Genomic DNA, 14,453 nt, shown 5'->3' on the forward strand with positions numbered 1-14,453 from the left:
AAATTCCCGGATTTCTACTGTAAAAAAAAAACCTTGCTCACTGAGATACAGAAATTACAAAATATGTGTGCAAACGTTGCAATAACTCCGGACCATACCCGTGGGTGGTGTAATCGGAAAAAAAGCGGAGGCCACAGCTGATCGATGACACCGCCAGACGTGAGAGCAAACGGCTTCGGGGCAGAGGCATCAGCCCCCCGCTGAGAGAGGCATTACAGGCGAGAGACCCCACACTGCCCCCCCCCCCCCCCATGGAGCGTGGCGGTGCAAAGTGCTCGGTCGCTTTCGCGTGACCCTCGACGCTATCACCGCCGCTGGTTGCCATCACATCCCCGCCCCATGCCGTCACCTGTGCTCGCCGCCTGTGAGTGCATTTATCGGAGAGGCCGAGCTGCGAGCGTGACCTTACGGAGGGTGGGGTGGGGTCACGAACGGTCATGCTCATGAAGTGCTCAGGGAGGAGGGGGGTGACCGTTACATAGGCCAGAGAGAGGAGTTTGGTGCCAGCTGATGTGGCAGTAAGAATAATGTTCCTTTATTTATCCAGCAAAAAACTCGCCAAGTCTCAAGACATTCCAGTGGAGGGTGCTGCATTGGAATGTTTGGAAAATTCAATAAGTTAGTGGTTGATTCGACTTGAAAAATACGTCCGCTGCTATAATTACGTGAGTGAGCTTGGGCAGGAGACATTGCGCGAAGAGTTGAGATTAACAACAGTGGCAATGCACCTCGGACAATGTCCATGGCTGAGACGGAGCGATGACATCGGCTAATAGAAGGTTGGATCGCAGCATTATGCGAGATGCTGACGGGGTTGGAGTTCTTCATCAAACAGTGGACTCATGATGGTTGCTGCTGCTTATAATTCCAGAATGTTTCTACATTCGCGGTCATTGATGATCCAGCACTCACCGACTCGCTCTCCGGCGATCGGTCGCATCCTTTACCACCCTCCTATCGCTACTACCTTGGTTACTGTTCCCAGTGACCTTACCTCATTGATTCCTTCACCCATGTTGAAGACTCTTGTCTCCCCGAGTGACCGTACCGCCCCCGTGCCGGCCCCCATCAGATGTCGCTGAGCGACGCGCTGCTGCGGCTGGGCGGCTGCACCCAGCACCACCTGCGCTGCGTGCGTCCCAACGAGGCCGGCCGGCCCGACGCCTTCGAGGCCGAGCTGGTGTCGGCCCAGCTGCGGCACGCGCGGGTGCTGCACACCGTCCGCCTGCGCCGCTTCGGGTTCCCGGCGCGACTCCCGTTCGCCGACTTCCTGGACCGGTGCGTTGCCCGGCGCTGAGTCTCTGTTTGGTGCAGTGTCTGTTGCTGCGTGCGTGCAGGTGTGTTAGCGTGGCGGTTAGCGCTACGCTGCGCTATGAAGCTGGCGACCCGGGTTCGATTGCTGCTCACGGCCAACATCAGTGACTATTATGTGAACCGGTCCTGGGTCTCCCCTAGGTCGACTCGGCCTCAAATTCGTACCTGGTGCGATGTTTATACATCGTTACTCGGGAGATAAAGGCGGCCGGGCGTGGTGTTGGCCATCCACTCCCTCGTGTGCCGTGCCGGCCTTTATAGGTGCTCGCTAACAGCACTCGCTTCTACAGTCTGTTCAGGCTATACGGGGGATCTTTGTCTTTGTAGTGGTTAGCGCGCTGCGCTGCGGTTTAAGCAAGCAATCGCAGGGCAGCACCATTACCCTTTACGGTGTTAAAATAAAACTACAACTCAAGATGCCGTACCGAGCCATTGCCAATTTGTCATGGATAATAATTGGAGTTTTACTGGATAGTGAATTTGTTGCATCGATTTGAAACAATCACCACGTAGCTTGCTCTCAGCGATGAGTGCTGGTCGATGCTTAACAATGCACTGTGACCTTCCACCTCTTTGCTACCGGTGGCTGCCTCTTCTCTGTGCAGTGCCTCCAATTGTGCCTGACCTTAATATTGAAAGCCGTGACAAAATATATATATATATAATAGGCCGATGTTTCGGTACATGGCCCTTTTTGAGGGCACAATAAAATCAATCGGAAAAGACTAAAAGCGATCGATCGAAGACCGATTTCCAACGAAGCAGCTCCGTGTCCTCTTGTCACCTCGGCTACGGCTCCTCCGAGCGGACGCCGTTTTTTTGTGTTTTCGTACTTGAACATCATTGAGCAATGCACGACGTCTCGCGGCCCTGACCTCTGACTGACCTCCACCCTCGTCGAGCGTCCAGCTCGTGGCAGTGGCTGACAACCTCGCCAGGCCTCTGTGATCACAGCAGCGAGCGACACGGAAAGAGACGACGTGGCAAACGCAGCCTCGGCGACGTCGCGAGTCGCCGTCTTGGGTCGCGCGTCTTTCTTAGGTCGCACGAGCCTCGCTCTCGAATCCCCATGGTGCCCTGGCGCAAAACTGCCCCCTGCCAGGCTGGGCCGCGTTGCCTTCCCTCTCTTCCCCGAGGGGTGCTGGTGATGGTCGGGGGTGATCTCTCCTTTCTGATTCGCGGCGGGCAAAATATCTGTAGATGTTTGAAGCGAATCATTCGGATTTTGCCGGTGTGTCATTTGCTTTTGTCCATGCTGTTTAGCACCCTGAGAACGATCGTTTAAGGGTGCTTTATAAGTTTAAATTATTATTTTATTCATACATAAATAAATAAAAACTCAACATATTCGTCAATAACATTGTGTGGCCTTAAAATAACAAACTATATTTAACATCGGGGCCCTTCTTCATAGCACATAAAGGGCTATTGCCCGAAACGTCACCTATTATAAATGTTCTCTTTTTAAGGCCGCAGTGTTTGTTGACGGATCTGTGCGTTTCTTAAAGGTGCGCGTGCACCACTCATAATGCAGCAGCATAATCGCCAAATATTTTTTTATATTTTCAAGGTTGCCTTGCACAGCATGCTGGTGCAATTGCAGGTCTTTAGACACAACAGCGTACAGATAATAATCATTATCGATGTTTAGTAAACAATGCTGTCATGCCAAATGATCGGGTAGCGCACGAAGCAAGGGTCCTTGGTGCACAGCGGCCATGAAGGAATGGAGCTCCCGCTTCCCTTCCAGGTTTAACCCCGAGACATTCCTCTCCGTTGCCTCCCCGAAGCCACGGGTTTCAACGGCGGCTACAACAACAACAACAATAACATCATCATCATCATCAACAGTCGTCCCCGACGCACGTTCTGACGTTTCGCTCATTCGGCTGAAAAAAAAAGAAATGTATCCCCTGGGGAAAAATAAAATGAAAGCGAACGTGGCGTCGCTGACGGGACGAGCGTGGAAAGGTCACCGGCGTGCCGGGATCTGTCGTCCCGCGCGCGCCGTTCCTCCGCCGGTGACAACCGGCCCCGTCGCTTTCATCCGCGAAGGTCGCCGCGCCGCTTTGCTCCGGAGGACTCCGCCGGAATCCTTTTTAGGTTCCGCCTCCCCGCGAGCGGACGAGGGGCACGGCCGCTGTGATCAACCGCCTGCGTGCGCCGGGCCACCGCCGCGTATTAAAAATACATTTCAAGGAGAGGAATAAAAACAGCCGCGTGTCAAAATAGCGGCAACGAGGCCTGCTCGCTCAGTCGCTCGCTCGGTCGCTCGCCTTCAACCCTCGATCGAGGCGAGTGTGCAGCGGTACGTAATTGGGCCGTTGATGTGTGATGTTGAAGGACGTAAAATCTCGTTGCGCGCTTCACGTGTCCATCACCCTGCGAGCTCGACGGTGTTTACACCTTAACCAGAGTCCCCTGGGGCGCGTGTGTGTGTGCGCGTGCGCGTGTGTGTGCGCGCGTGCGCGGCGAGGTGAAACGAGTGCACGTTTGACCGACGCGCAAGCCAGCTCGTGGTTTATCCTCCATGCCGAACGCCGTCTCCACGGAGCCACGTGGCCGAGTTTGATTCCTACAGCAGCCCACGGTGCGCACGATGCGGTCGTCGGTCGCGCCGTGGCATCAATTACAAGAGTAATGCCGATGTGATAACCTAAATCTCAAATTTGCACAATTTAAATTAAGACAAATGAGAGGGCACGCATGGTTATCTGAGGCCCCACTTTGGGGCCAACATGGGCCTTGAACCTCAGGCCGCAAGGACCACTGTCCGTGGCCTGTTGCCGTGGAGGTCACGATGACCTACCTCCAATTAGCACGGTTGGCTACGCACGGTGCGAAAGAAGTTCAACACGTGCATATCCGTACACGCGTATCCCTAGCTTTGGTGTCCACGCTCAAATATCACGAGAAACAAATGGTGAAAAACCCAGCAACTTTCACAATCGCCAATTGTCCAGGAAACGATTGCAGAAATACGAGGGCGACAGCAACTTTGATCACCGCGAATTGGAATTCTCTTGCCTTCGGTCGCGAGGCTTCCAACGCACCAACTCGTTCATGTAAATTCGAGCCATGAACTCGCGACCCATGTGCAAGAATCGATGTTCTTTTCTATTTGTGCATTGCCTGTAATGAGTTCACGTGACCCCGGCAACCACGAGCGGCCACTGCGTTCGCCAAAATTCTTGAATCGAATCCCGAATCTGATTTGCGACAATGTCTCGGGACAGTAAGGGGGGGGGTAAGTAGGGCAAAATGGGGGGCAGGGCGAGGTACAGAGGGGGGGGGAGAAATGGGGGGGGGGGCTGGACCGGGGGGGGGTTGGGGGTTGAACACAGTGCTGCAACTGAGACGACGCAGTCTGATGGACCGAGGCTGGTTGCCGTAGATCACGTCACCGGACTTTCAGTCTGCACCTCACGGCAATGTGTGTGCTTGACTGGCACTAAAACCAATATTTTTCCAAAAATGTCTTCCTCTCCTCTCCATCCCAGACTCTGCGAGGTCTCGTGGCTCCTCAGGCCATTCCGGAGGTCTTCCTCCGCCTATTTCTGTAAACGGAGTAGCTGTTGGCATTGCATTCGTACGTCCAATTATTCCAGAGTGACACCCATCCGGTCCGCTTCTGTGGACCTCTTTTTCCCGCTGTTGCCTTCAACTCTCGTTTGCCGTGGGCATTGTGCCCGCACGTCCGTCACGTGGCATCTTGTGGGCTGTGGCGAATTAAAACCGTTGATTCGTTGCTGCCCCATCGCAGGCAGAAGCTCGGGTTGCCGGTGGCCAGGTTTAAATTGAGCCTCGGCAAATGTAACCATTAACGCCCCATTGATCTGCGGTACGATGGTTACCTTGTAATTAAAGACCTGACATTTGTGCGCTGCGCTGCGCTAATGGAAACGTTCAGGCTTGTCCGAGGACGCCGTCTTTTCGGCGTGAGTGGCCGGGGGGAGGTGACGGGGATGGCTTATGCAGTGCGGGTCCCCCCCCACCCATCTCTCTCAGCTGGCAGGATGAAGGCTGCACTTGCCCGCAGGAAGTCTGCGATCGATGGGGAGCGAAAGGGACAAAAGGGCTTGCGTGAGGTGCAAGCCGCTCGCTGCGCCAGTTTATGCAGTTTCAGAGGTTCCAATCACGTCATTATAATGACAATGATCTTCCCGGCTTGTGACGCGCCGCCGCGTAGGATTTGCTGGCTCTCGAAGAAGAGAAAACCTCTCAGAGTGGCGAGGAACCAGAGAGAAGTGGGAAAGGCAGCAACAACGTGGTTAGCCGGCACCAACAGTTGGCCAAGATCTGCAGTCCTCTTATATTTTAAGGTGTTATCGGCGAATTAATGGTGTTTGCTCGTGGTGGGAAACTGGAGCACCCGGAGAAAACTCACTTGTGCCAGGGGGGTAACCCTCTGTCCCGTACAGACGTAACAGGTGGAGGCCACACTTGGCTGTACCACCTTCTTCTGGGGAGCCAGGAGACGGCACCACGGGAAGGGAGATTTTCAACATCTGTGTGGTGACCCACCAACCCTTGCTGCTGCCTCCACGGGGCTGGATAATAAGCCACGTGCATAGCCACCACCACCCGGCTAAATTCCATTTCCCTGACCCAGCGTTGTTCTGATAATTACCAAAGTGGGCCACCTGCATAGCAAGAAATACAAGTTGTTCATCTGTGAGTCAGTGAGGCTGTGAGTCAGAGGGCCTGAGTGTGTTTTCAGTGTAGAGTCGTGAGTTGACTGACCACAAGGGACCAGTGGAGTCTAACGTGGTAGTAATGGTCAGAGGTGTGGACTCGAGTCATGTGACTTGGACTCGAGTCAGACTCGAGTCATGAATTTGATGACTTGCGACTCGACTTGGACTTGCATAACAATGACTTTGTCCCACCTATGAGATGTGGACTCGAGTCATGTGACTTGGACTCGAGTCAGACTCGAGTCATGAATTTGATGACTTGCGACTCGACTTGGACTTGCATAACAATGACTTTGTCCCACCTCTGGTAATGGTGAGCCAAGCATAACCTGTGGACTTTGACCAAGACAAACAAAACTGAGCAAAACAGTTCACCATGATGATCGTCAAAGGTTTTACACATTTTAAACAACTTTCCCATTTCTAGATATGGCTTTGATTTATTTGAGGGTTAGGAATATGAAATATATTTATGGGTCATTATTTTTGTACTTTTGTTCAATGTACCTTTCATTGGTTGTGTACAAATGATTAGGTTAAAAGTGATTGAATGAGGCTTCAGGTCACTCGTACAATCATACCATGCAGTCATGGAACGCCTCTGAAGAGACCTCTACTGAGGAGATGGAACGATTAAATCATCTCGTGTGCAGGTGCTAGGTGGATTATTACATCGCAGCATCGTAAGATTGGTGAGGGCACAGAGAGGCCATCGTCTAGCAGTGGATTAATCATGGCTGATGATGATCATCATCATGCATTACTATTTTGAGCGTGGCCTTTTCGATATGCCGATCATCGATGCACTGTCTCATGCCTGGTTTTCATTTGACGCTTCTTGCAAAATCGGCGTAAACTTGTGTCCGCAATTAAAACGAAGTTACCGGCTTGACTCGACACCGATAGACAACGATCGTCTGGCTCTCACCTGCGCCGCTCATAAATATTATCACCCTGATGAGAACCTACCTTGGCCTGGTCCTATGACTGGGACCATGGCCCATGAAAGCCTTGTGTCTGCCATCAGCAGAGGGCACTGTCTTCTCTCAGAGCCAGAGCTCAGCCGTTGGCACTGCACCGTGGCTCACCCAGTACTGTGCGTAGGTTTTTAATAATGAGACCTTAACCAGCGGTCCTGTCTGCTGGACATCAGTGGCTTTCATATCTGTGTTCTGCGTAAAACATATTGTGGCAGCAGATCGACAACATTTCTCTACTCTTGAGCACACCCAAATATCTGGACAATTCCTTTGTTAAAGTTACTTCGTTTTCCACCTTGGCAATGTTTGTCTGGACAAGCAAGGTGTTTACTCCCTCCGGGCTAATGAGTTAAACGCACATTTGCGATGTACGCACATAAGCAAATGAATCGACGTTTCGCGTGCGTTTGCGAACAAATCGGTGTTTGTATTCAGACGGCGCTTTCGGCAACAAAATCGACCGGCGCGTCGTACACGCAGAACAAATCGTGAAAAACAAACAAACGACTGCTCACACAACAACATTCATCGAAGAAAATAATGAATACAAGATTATGGACGGACGTCAAACCTCCGCTGGCTGAGCCGAGCGAGCGAGCGCTTGCGGCCGTGGCGAGAAATATTTTAGAATTTCCTCCCATTTCCCCCGGGAATGAGATCAGTTGCCAGAGACAATAATGACGCCCGTAATGGGGCAGCTGCCTCGCTCCGTCCTCTGCTCTTGCAGATGATGATTGTCGTGCCTCCTGCTGGCGTCAGGTTCAAGCATGTAATGGGACACCGGGTCTCCCATGCACACGCTCACTGGTGTATCGTCCTAATGACTTGTCTCAATTACACCCAACTCGACAGCCACTTACACTGGGGCTGGCATTTCCTCTGCTTGTAGTGGACGGGAATATGCTATTAAAAAGGTAATGCTATTAGTGTCTGAGGTGTGGCTGGGTGTCTCTGGGGCCTAATGATCCTCCCCTGTCGTAGCCGTGAGCGAGCTTCGCTGGGATAGCCTGGGTTCGAATTCTGATATCTCACTCGAGTTGCCAGGAAAACAACGACGTGAGACTAAGTGCAAGGATGAAGAACGGCGTGGTTTTGGATGCGTCATGAGACTGATCCCCCCGAACATGGATCCTGTACTTGGCCGTGTGATTACAAAAGTGGAAGGAATCAGGAGTAGAGGCCAAGACGGTGAAATCGAGGCAACGGTTCAAGATGTTGGAGGGAAATGATTGCGACTGAGCGACGCAGTGATACTAGTTAAAGACAGAGAACGGTGGTGGAAATGTGTCAAGTCCCGTTGTCGTTAATGAGCTGAAGAAAGGGAACAGATGGTGAAGATGATAATGATCGCTTTTGATTAAAACTGGTCTTCAAGTATCAGGAGTTTACACTCTTTGGTTCTTTCGGTAAAGTCACGTAAGTATAAAATAAAATAATCAATCTAGATTTGAAGTTTTCGTGACTGCAGGGATCCATACTCTTTGGTTCTTTTGGTAAAGTTTCTTACCTACATAGCCTCTTGTCACAGCAGCCCTTTTGCCCACTTCAGCAATTGTTTCTTGCTGTGGTTGTCCCACCTGATGACGGACGCTTGTATTGCGCCCGTAACGTCGTGATTTAATTTATTTTATACCTACGTGACTTTACCGAAAGAACCAAAGAGTATGGATGCCTCCAGTCACGAAAGCTTCAAATCAAGATATCATGAGTTGAATTACCTGAGTCTGGCTATGTATTAATGTGCAACATAAAGACATTCCTTTATTAGTTTGTTTTTATTTCATTCAGCCTAGTTCACTCCCGAGACGTTGTTCAGTCAACACATCGGGTAAATTTAGTTCACTGGTACAGCTGAGGTGACCGACTTCTGTCGAGTGATTGTGTAAGATGATGCGCCTTTTAAACTTGAGCCCATTGTGCAAGGGAAACACGTGTCCGTGTTGTAAGCAGCATAGAGGTGTAACAATGGATCACGTGAGAACCGCCGAGGGGAGTCACGGGGTATAAGAGCGTTGACCAATATACATCAGCACAGTCCAGAACGGAAACGGCATTGTAGCTGAGCAATACATTAAAAGTTAAGTAACCCTAGCCCGCACTGATGCCCGTGGGCCAGCCGGTAGACTGTCCCCGGGGTGCCGTGTGAACACACAACCACGGCCCCACCTCTTGACCTCGCGGCATCGCCCCAGGGCTCCCCATGGGCCATTACATCCTCCTAATGGGGGGCACGTGGTCACTGTGGGGGGGGGGGCAGTTAAGACGGGCGGTCTGCGTGCACTCTGCTGTCGTGCGCGTTCCGTGAATTATGGCGATTGAACGGGGACCAGAATTTACGTTCATCGCACTAAACTCATTTTCATTTTACCAGGTAAGGCCCACTGAGATATATATTTTCAGAAGCGACCTGGCCACAAATGATAGCACGTTGATTCTGACCATGGAGGGTAAGCTCGGAGAAAAATCTACGTGATCACGGTGAGAACATGCAAACTCCAAATATACAACAGGCGTCAGGGTCGGGATCAAACCCATAACCTTCTGTATACCAGGCGAGGTAGTGAATATCTTGCCACTGCGACACCCCAATGAAGGAAGGAATCCTGCTTGCTGGTCAGCTGATGTCTGTTACAGGCGGAGTAAGGATGGCTTGGAAGGTAAAATCGGTCCAGGATCACCAAATGCTCAATCTCTTATGGGTAACTTGACTATGCGTGGAGATATTCGCCATCCCTTCCCATCAGCGATTCAACGAATTATCACGATAAAGAGTCTATTACATTAGTACACATCGTGATACTCTGTACACCATTACTACTGGACATCTGTGTAAAAAGAGCTTCATAGCTCATCGGATTTTTCCAGGATAAAATAAAGATTCTGAAAATACATAGAGACGGTCCCTCCGTGCTAGTAAAGGATAAACTGGCCACTGCCACATGAACGTGGAATGTCTACCATCGAATCAGTGGCACCAGTAGAGATGAGTGAGGCTCCCACGCTCATTTGCGCGCGGAGACAGTTTGACGTAAAGACGAAGGTCACCCAAGGTCAAATGCTGGCAATCCCTCATGAGCGCTCGTCTCGAGCAGTCGTGTAATATCTGGATGGGACCCGTTTAATTCCTACTTTGCAGATCACCTCGGTCGTCTCCCAATTGTGAGGGCGTATCCTGAATGAATGTTGTGCGGTGTGGTGATGCTCTGGTTCGACTGTATTATTATTCTGGGTTTTTTTCGCTCAGGAAATCCTTATTGAGTTTGTTTTTAACTTATGACTTTTTATGTCGACCGTGCTTTGTAGGTTGATGATGATTTTGGCTTTCCCACCAAAACGCCATCTTATAAACAGCAGGCCTGCGCCACAGTGGTTACAATCCCATATTGGGGGAGGCCTTGCAAAGGAATTGACACGTGAATTGACACGTGGTTTGACACGTGGTTTGACACGCGAATTGACACGTGGTTTGACACATGAATTAACAAGTGGTTTGACACGTGGTTTGACACGCTAATTGACACGTGGTTTGACACGCGAATTGACACGTGGTTCCCATGTTGACAGGTACAGGGAGCTGTCCTTGGTGCTGATCCCTCTGAGGAGCAAGATGGCCCCTCAAGAGAAATGCCGTCGCATTCTGCAGTACTGCGGACTACAGGAGTGGCAGGTAGCACGCAGCACAGCACTGCTCTCTACAGCGTCACTCTCTACAACGTCACTCGCACATACATCACACACGTTAGCATCGTGTGATGACTTGGGCGGTGGTGGTTATGCCGCATGTGGCCCGTGATCCAGCACTTTGGAGGCAGTGAGCATTGGCAGATCACCCCAAAGATGTTGTGACGCTCCCTTTCCGGAGGGCGTCGGGGACGTGCCATACCCTAGCTCGCCAGCAGAAAGTGGCACATCAAAATGTTGACTCCATCTGTTCCATCAGTACGGGATCGAGTGTTGTCCCCTCACATGTGTGAATTTTCTCCAGGTACTTCGGTTTCCTCACAAGTGTAAACACTCATTCATTGGCCCATAGCAGCTTAACATAGAGGATCGCAGAGCTTGGAAGAAACGTTGGCACTGGCCCCTCTGCCTTGTTGGCTGCCTTCTCACTTTGCCTGTGGTTCCTCGTACCTCTGAGTCATTCCGTCTCTACGAGAAGCGGGTGAGCACCGTACAGCGGCAGCGCGTTACAAGTTCTTAATATTATTAGCATCACAGCTAAGCGTCATCAGACAATACCACAGGCACAGCAGCATCACACAGAGCATCACAAATGTTACCGACTGCAGCGTTACACAGCATCACACACGGCGTCACTTGCACGCCTCGTTACTCACGTGCATCATCACGCGTGCAACATTGCAGCACAGCATCAATCACAGATCACCGACTTGCAGCATCGCGAGGCAGCATCACAGACCCCGTCGCACAAAGCGTCACCGATAATAATAGTTTTTTTACCCTTTTATCTGGCAACAAAACTGACACTTTTTTTGTATTGTGACTGCAGGTATTGTGGTCAATGCAAACATGACTCCTTGTAAATAAAAAAAAGGTGTCAGTTTTGTTGCCAGATAAAAGGGTAAAAAAACTATTGTCATATTTTGCTATTGGCAAATGAGGTTCCAATGGTGTTAAAGCGGCACTGCTCAATGTAATGCCGCATGGCAACCTGCTATTCTACCCCTGACATGCATCATCAGGCGCAGCTTCACTCACAGCATCGCGCTCAACTTAGTCCCGGCTGCCCCATCCGCCATGAAGTGCCTGTGCTCGGCGTGTTTGCTCACGCAACCGAGAGAGTGTGAATGGTGAGGCGAGTGAGCTTTGTTGTCTTGTGTGTTGTATGCGCATTATACTCAACCCACATTTGGTGGGATGTAAGTTCAAATCCCAGTAGGGGATCGACTCGGCTCATCATTCCGAACTGGGTTAACAAAGCGAGCACGGCAGTGTGAGACGTCACTGGGATTTATCATACGGATCTCCTGGGCTTCACCATAGAAATGGGGAATTGCCAACACTGGCTCTGGGGCCACCAATATGAATAAGATTCCGCTCCACAGGTATTCGAGCACTAGTACACTTTTATTTTCTATATTTAAAAAAATATGTATTCACTTAATTTTGGATATTATTCAGAATATGGTTAGATGGACAGAGTCATTTTAATGATCTTGAGAAAGGGGCTCTTAATGCACTGGTGATATATTTCAGATACATTTAATAGCATAAATTAAATATAATATATCCATGAATGCAGATATCTGCACTCAATTAAATCGTGTTTTCCCCATAAATATCCATGAATTATATCGCTCTTGTTGTAGATGCCCATCACCATTCATTCACATTCCACTATGTCCACACCTGCTCCAAACCTCAACTCGCCGGGTAAAATCTGCCACTGAATTTAGCCTCATGCCTCACCCAAAATTTATCTGTGCATTGTTGACTGCATCTTGGTCCCTTCCTTTGTTACCGAATATAAAAGTCTGTCGGTCAGGATTCGTGTTTAACGGTCATCGTAAATACGCGTATCGCACAACAACGGTTGCTCCTCTACTTGGTTCTTTCTTTTTATTATTTTATTATTTCCCTTCTACGTGACTTTACCGAAATAACCAAGAAGATGAATCCCTGCAGTCACGAAAGCTTTAAATCGAAACGGTTGCTCCCTCAACCCGCTAACTCTTGAAGCTTCTGCTTTACAGACTTTGAGCGTTCCTTCCATTTTATAGTTCTCGTGCGCAATCTTTCCATGACGTTATGCACGGACAAACCTGGTTGTTTCACATCCTCACTTCTGATTGTTTCCAGCCGGGTCGCTCGACCAACCACGTGGCTCAACGCGAGTTCAAATCCCGGGTTGGGGGTTGACTCAGGGGCATCATCGCCTCATCCCGGGATCGATCAAATGAGTGCCACTTTGTGGGAAATCAACAGCGAGTGTCCTGTGGTGGGATTTTCCCCTGCCATAGTAATGTGGAATTTGCATTACTGGCTAAGGACCGCGAGTAGGAAACGAGCACCGCCTCAATGCTCATTTTGAACCAAAAAAATCGACTTTTTCTGCATTTAATTCACCCCTAAGGTCTCATTTACAAACGACTTGTCATATCAATAGCGTGCTACCCTTGTGGGCTGCTGCCCTCAGCTGACCCATACACGGCCAAGGGTATTTTCACAATCGCTGCCGGTGTAACTGCCGCGTGCATTACAGGCTTGCACGGAACAAAGACAGAGACGAAGAACTCCTCTTTTAGCCTTAACAATAGACTGTTGGGGCAAGTACTGTTAGCGAGCACCTATGAAGGCGCTCTCTAAAATACGCACACACACTCGCACACACGCACGCACACACGCACGCACGCACACACGCACACACGCGCGGAATCAATGGCAACCGCTTGGAGAAAAGAATTTGAAATCAGAGGCAGCAACCCCCCTGGGTGTTCACGCTGCGTCGGGGAAAAAAAAGGGCCTCCCGTTTGCCCCCCCTCCCCCCGACCGCCTCCCTGGGCTGCTCCCTGCGTTCGCTGGGCCGTGCATGAGCCACGGGGCCTCCTGCGTCATACCGCTCCCGGAGCGAATCTCGTTTGTAGTTCCACCTCGCCGGGAATGATTGCGGCGAGCGTGATGACGTTTGCAGGGGACTCTGGAAAGAGCCGTGTGTTGCCTCTAACGAGATCAGCCTGAAGGCGCCGAATCTCGGGAGCCCACCGCGACGCGTGTGCCCGGTGTAGTCGCTGGATCGGAGACTGCTGGGGAAAATCAGCTGTGGTGTTTATAACAAAATCACGTGACCACAGGTGGTAATTTTTTTGGGATGTAATAACTTACTGGCAGCGCATGAACGATGATTGCGAATGACACTGGGGAGGAGCACACTTACTCTGCACGGTGTAAGAAGGTCGTACACGCTATGATGGCATCATCATTGTCGTTGTAATTGTTTTACATAGATGGACTCGTCCATCTGAACAACTGCCAAAATCGCTGTCCGTGGTGCTGACGTTAAGAAAAAACCGCCACGTTTTTCAAAATTTCTTGCTGTGTTTTTTCACACCTGATGATGATGATGATTGCTTGTGTTGCAGTCGACACGTCGTGATAATTTTATTGTTTTTTTTTTATTTTATTGTTTCCCTTCTACGTGACTTTACCGAGAGAACCAAGAATATTCTAAAGATATTAACATTTCTACAACAGCCAGTCATTTCACTTGCGTCCGAGGTAAAGGCAAGAGGAGCAGCCCCTGCAATTGCTCACTCACTCAGCTGCTGGCGGAAGGGCATCGATTAGGGGGAGCTCCAGAGAGCCCGTATAAAGTTGTATTTGACCTACTTTTCTATGCTGGCCAGACATCTTAGAAGAGGTGGAAGTATACTCTTAGGTTTTTTCGGTAAAGTCACGTAGGTAAAAATAAATAATAAAAATAATATAAATACAATTTTAAATC

The 14,453-nt window shown here is 50.1% G+C and overlaps 1 protein-coding gene across 1 annotated transcript in view; it reads left to right on the plus strand.

Moving 5' to 3' along the window:
• The window catches only part of LOC144950120 (unconventional myosin-XVI-like), a 79,421-nt gene that overhangs the window by 24,745 nt on the left and 40,223 nt on the right, over positions 1 to 14,453 (plus strand). The window contains exons 9-10 of the mRNA XM_078880181.1: positions 1,073 to 1,278; positions 10,556 to 10,658. Coding sequence (XP_078736307.1) covers positions 1,073 to 1,278; positions 10,556 to 10,658 — 309 coding nt within the window. The remainder of the gene's footprint in view (positions 1 to 1,072; positions 1,279 to 10,555; positions 10,659 to 14,453) is intronic.

The sequence above is a fragment of the Lampetra fluviatilis genome, chromosome 56 (assembly GCF_964198595.1).
Source record: "Lampetra fluviatilis chromosome 56, kcLamFluv1.1, whole genome shotgun sequence".
Taxonomy (NCBI): domain Eukaryota; kingdom Metazoa; phylum Chordata; class Hyperoartia; order Petromyzontiformes; family Petromyzontidae; genus Lampetra; species Lampetra fluviatilis.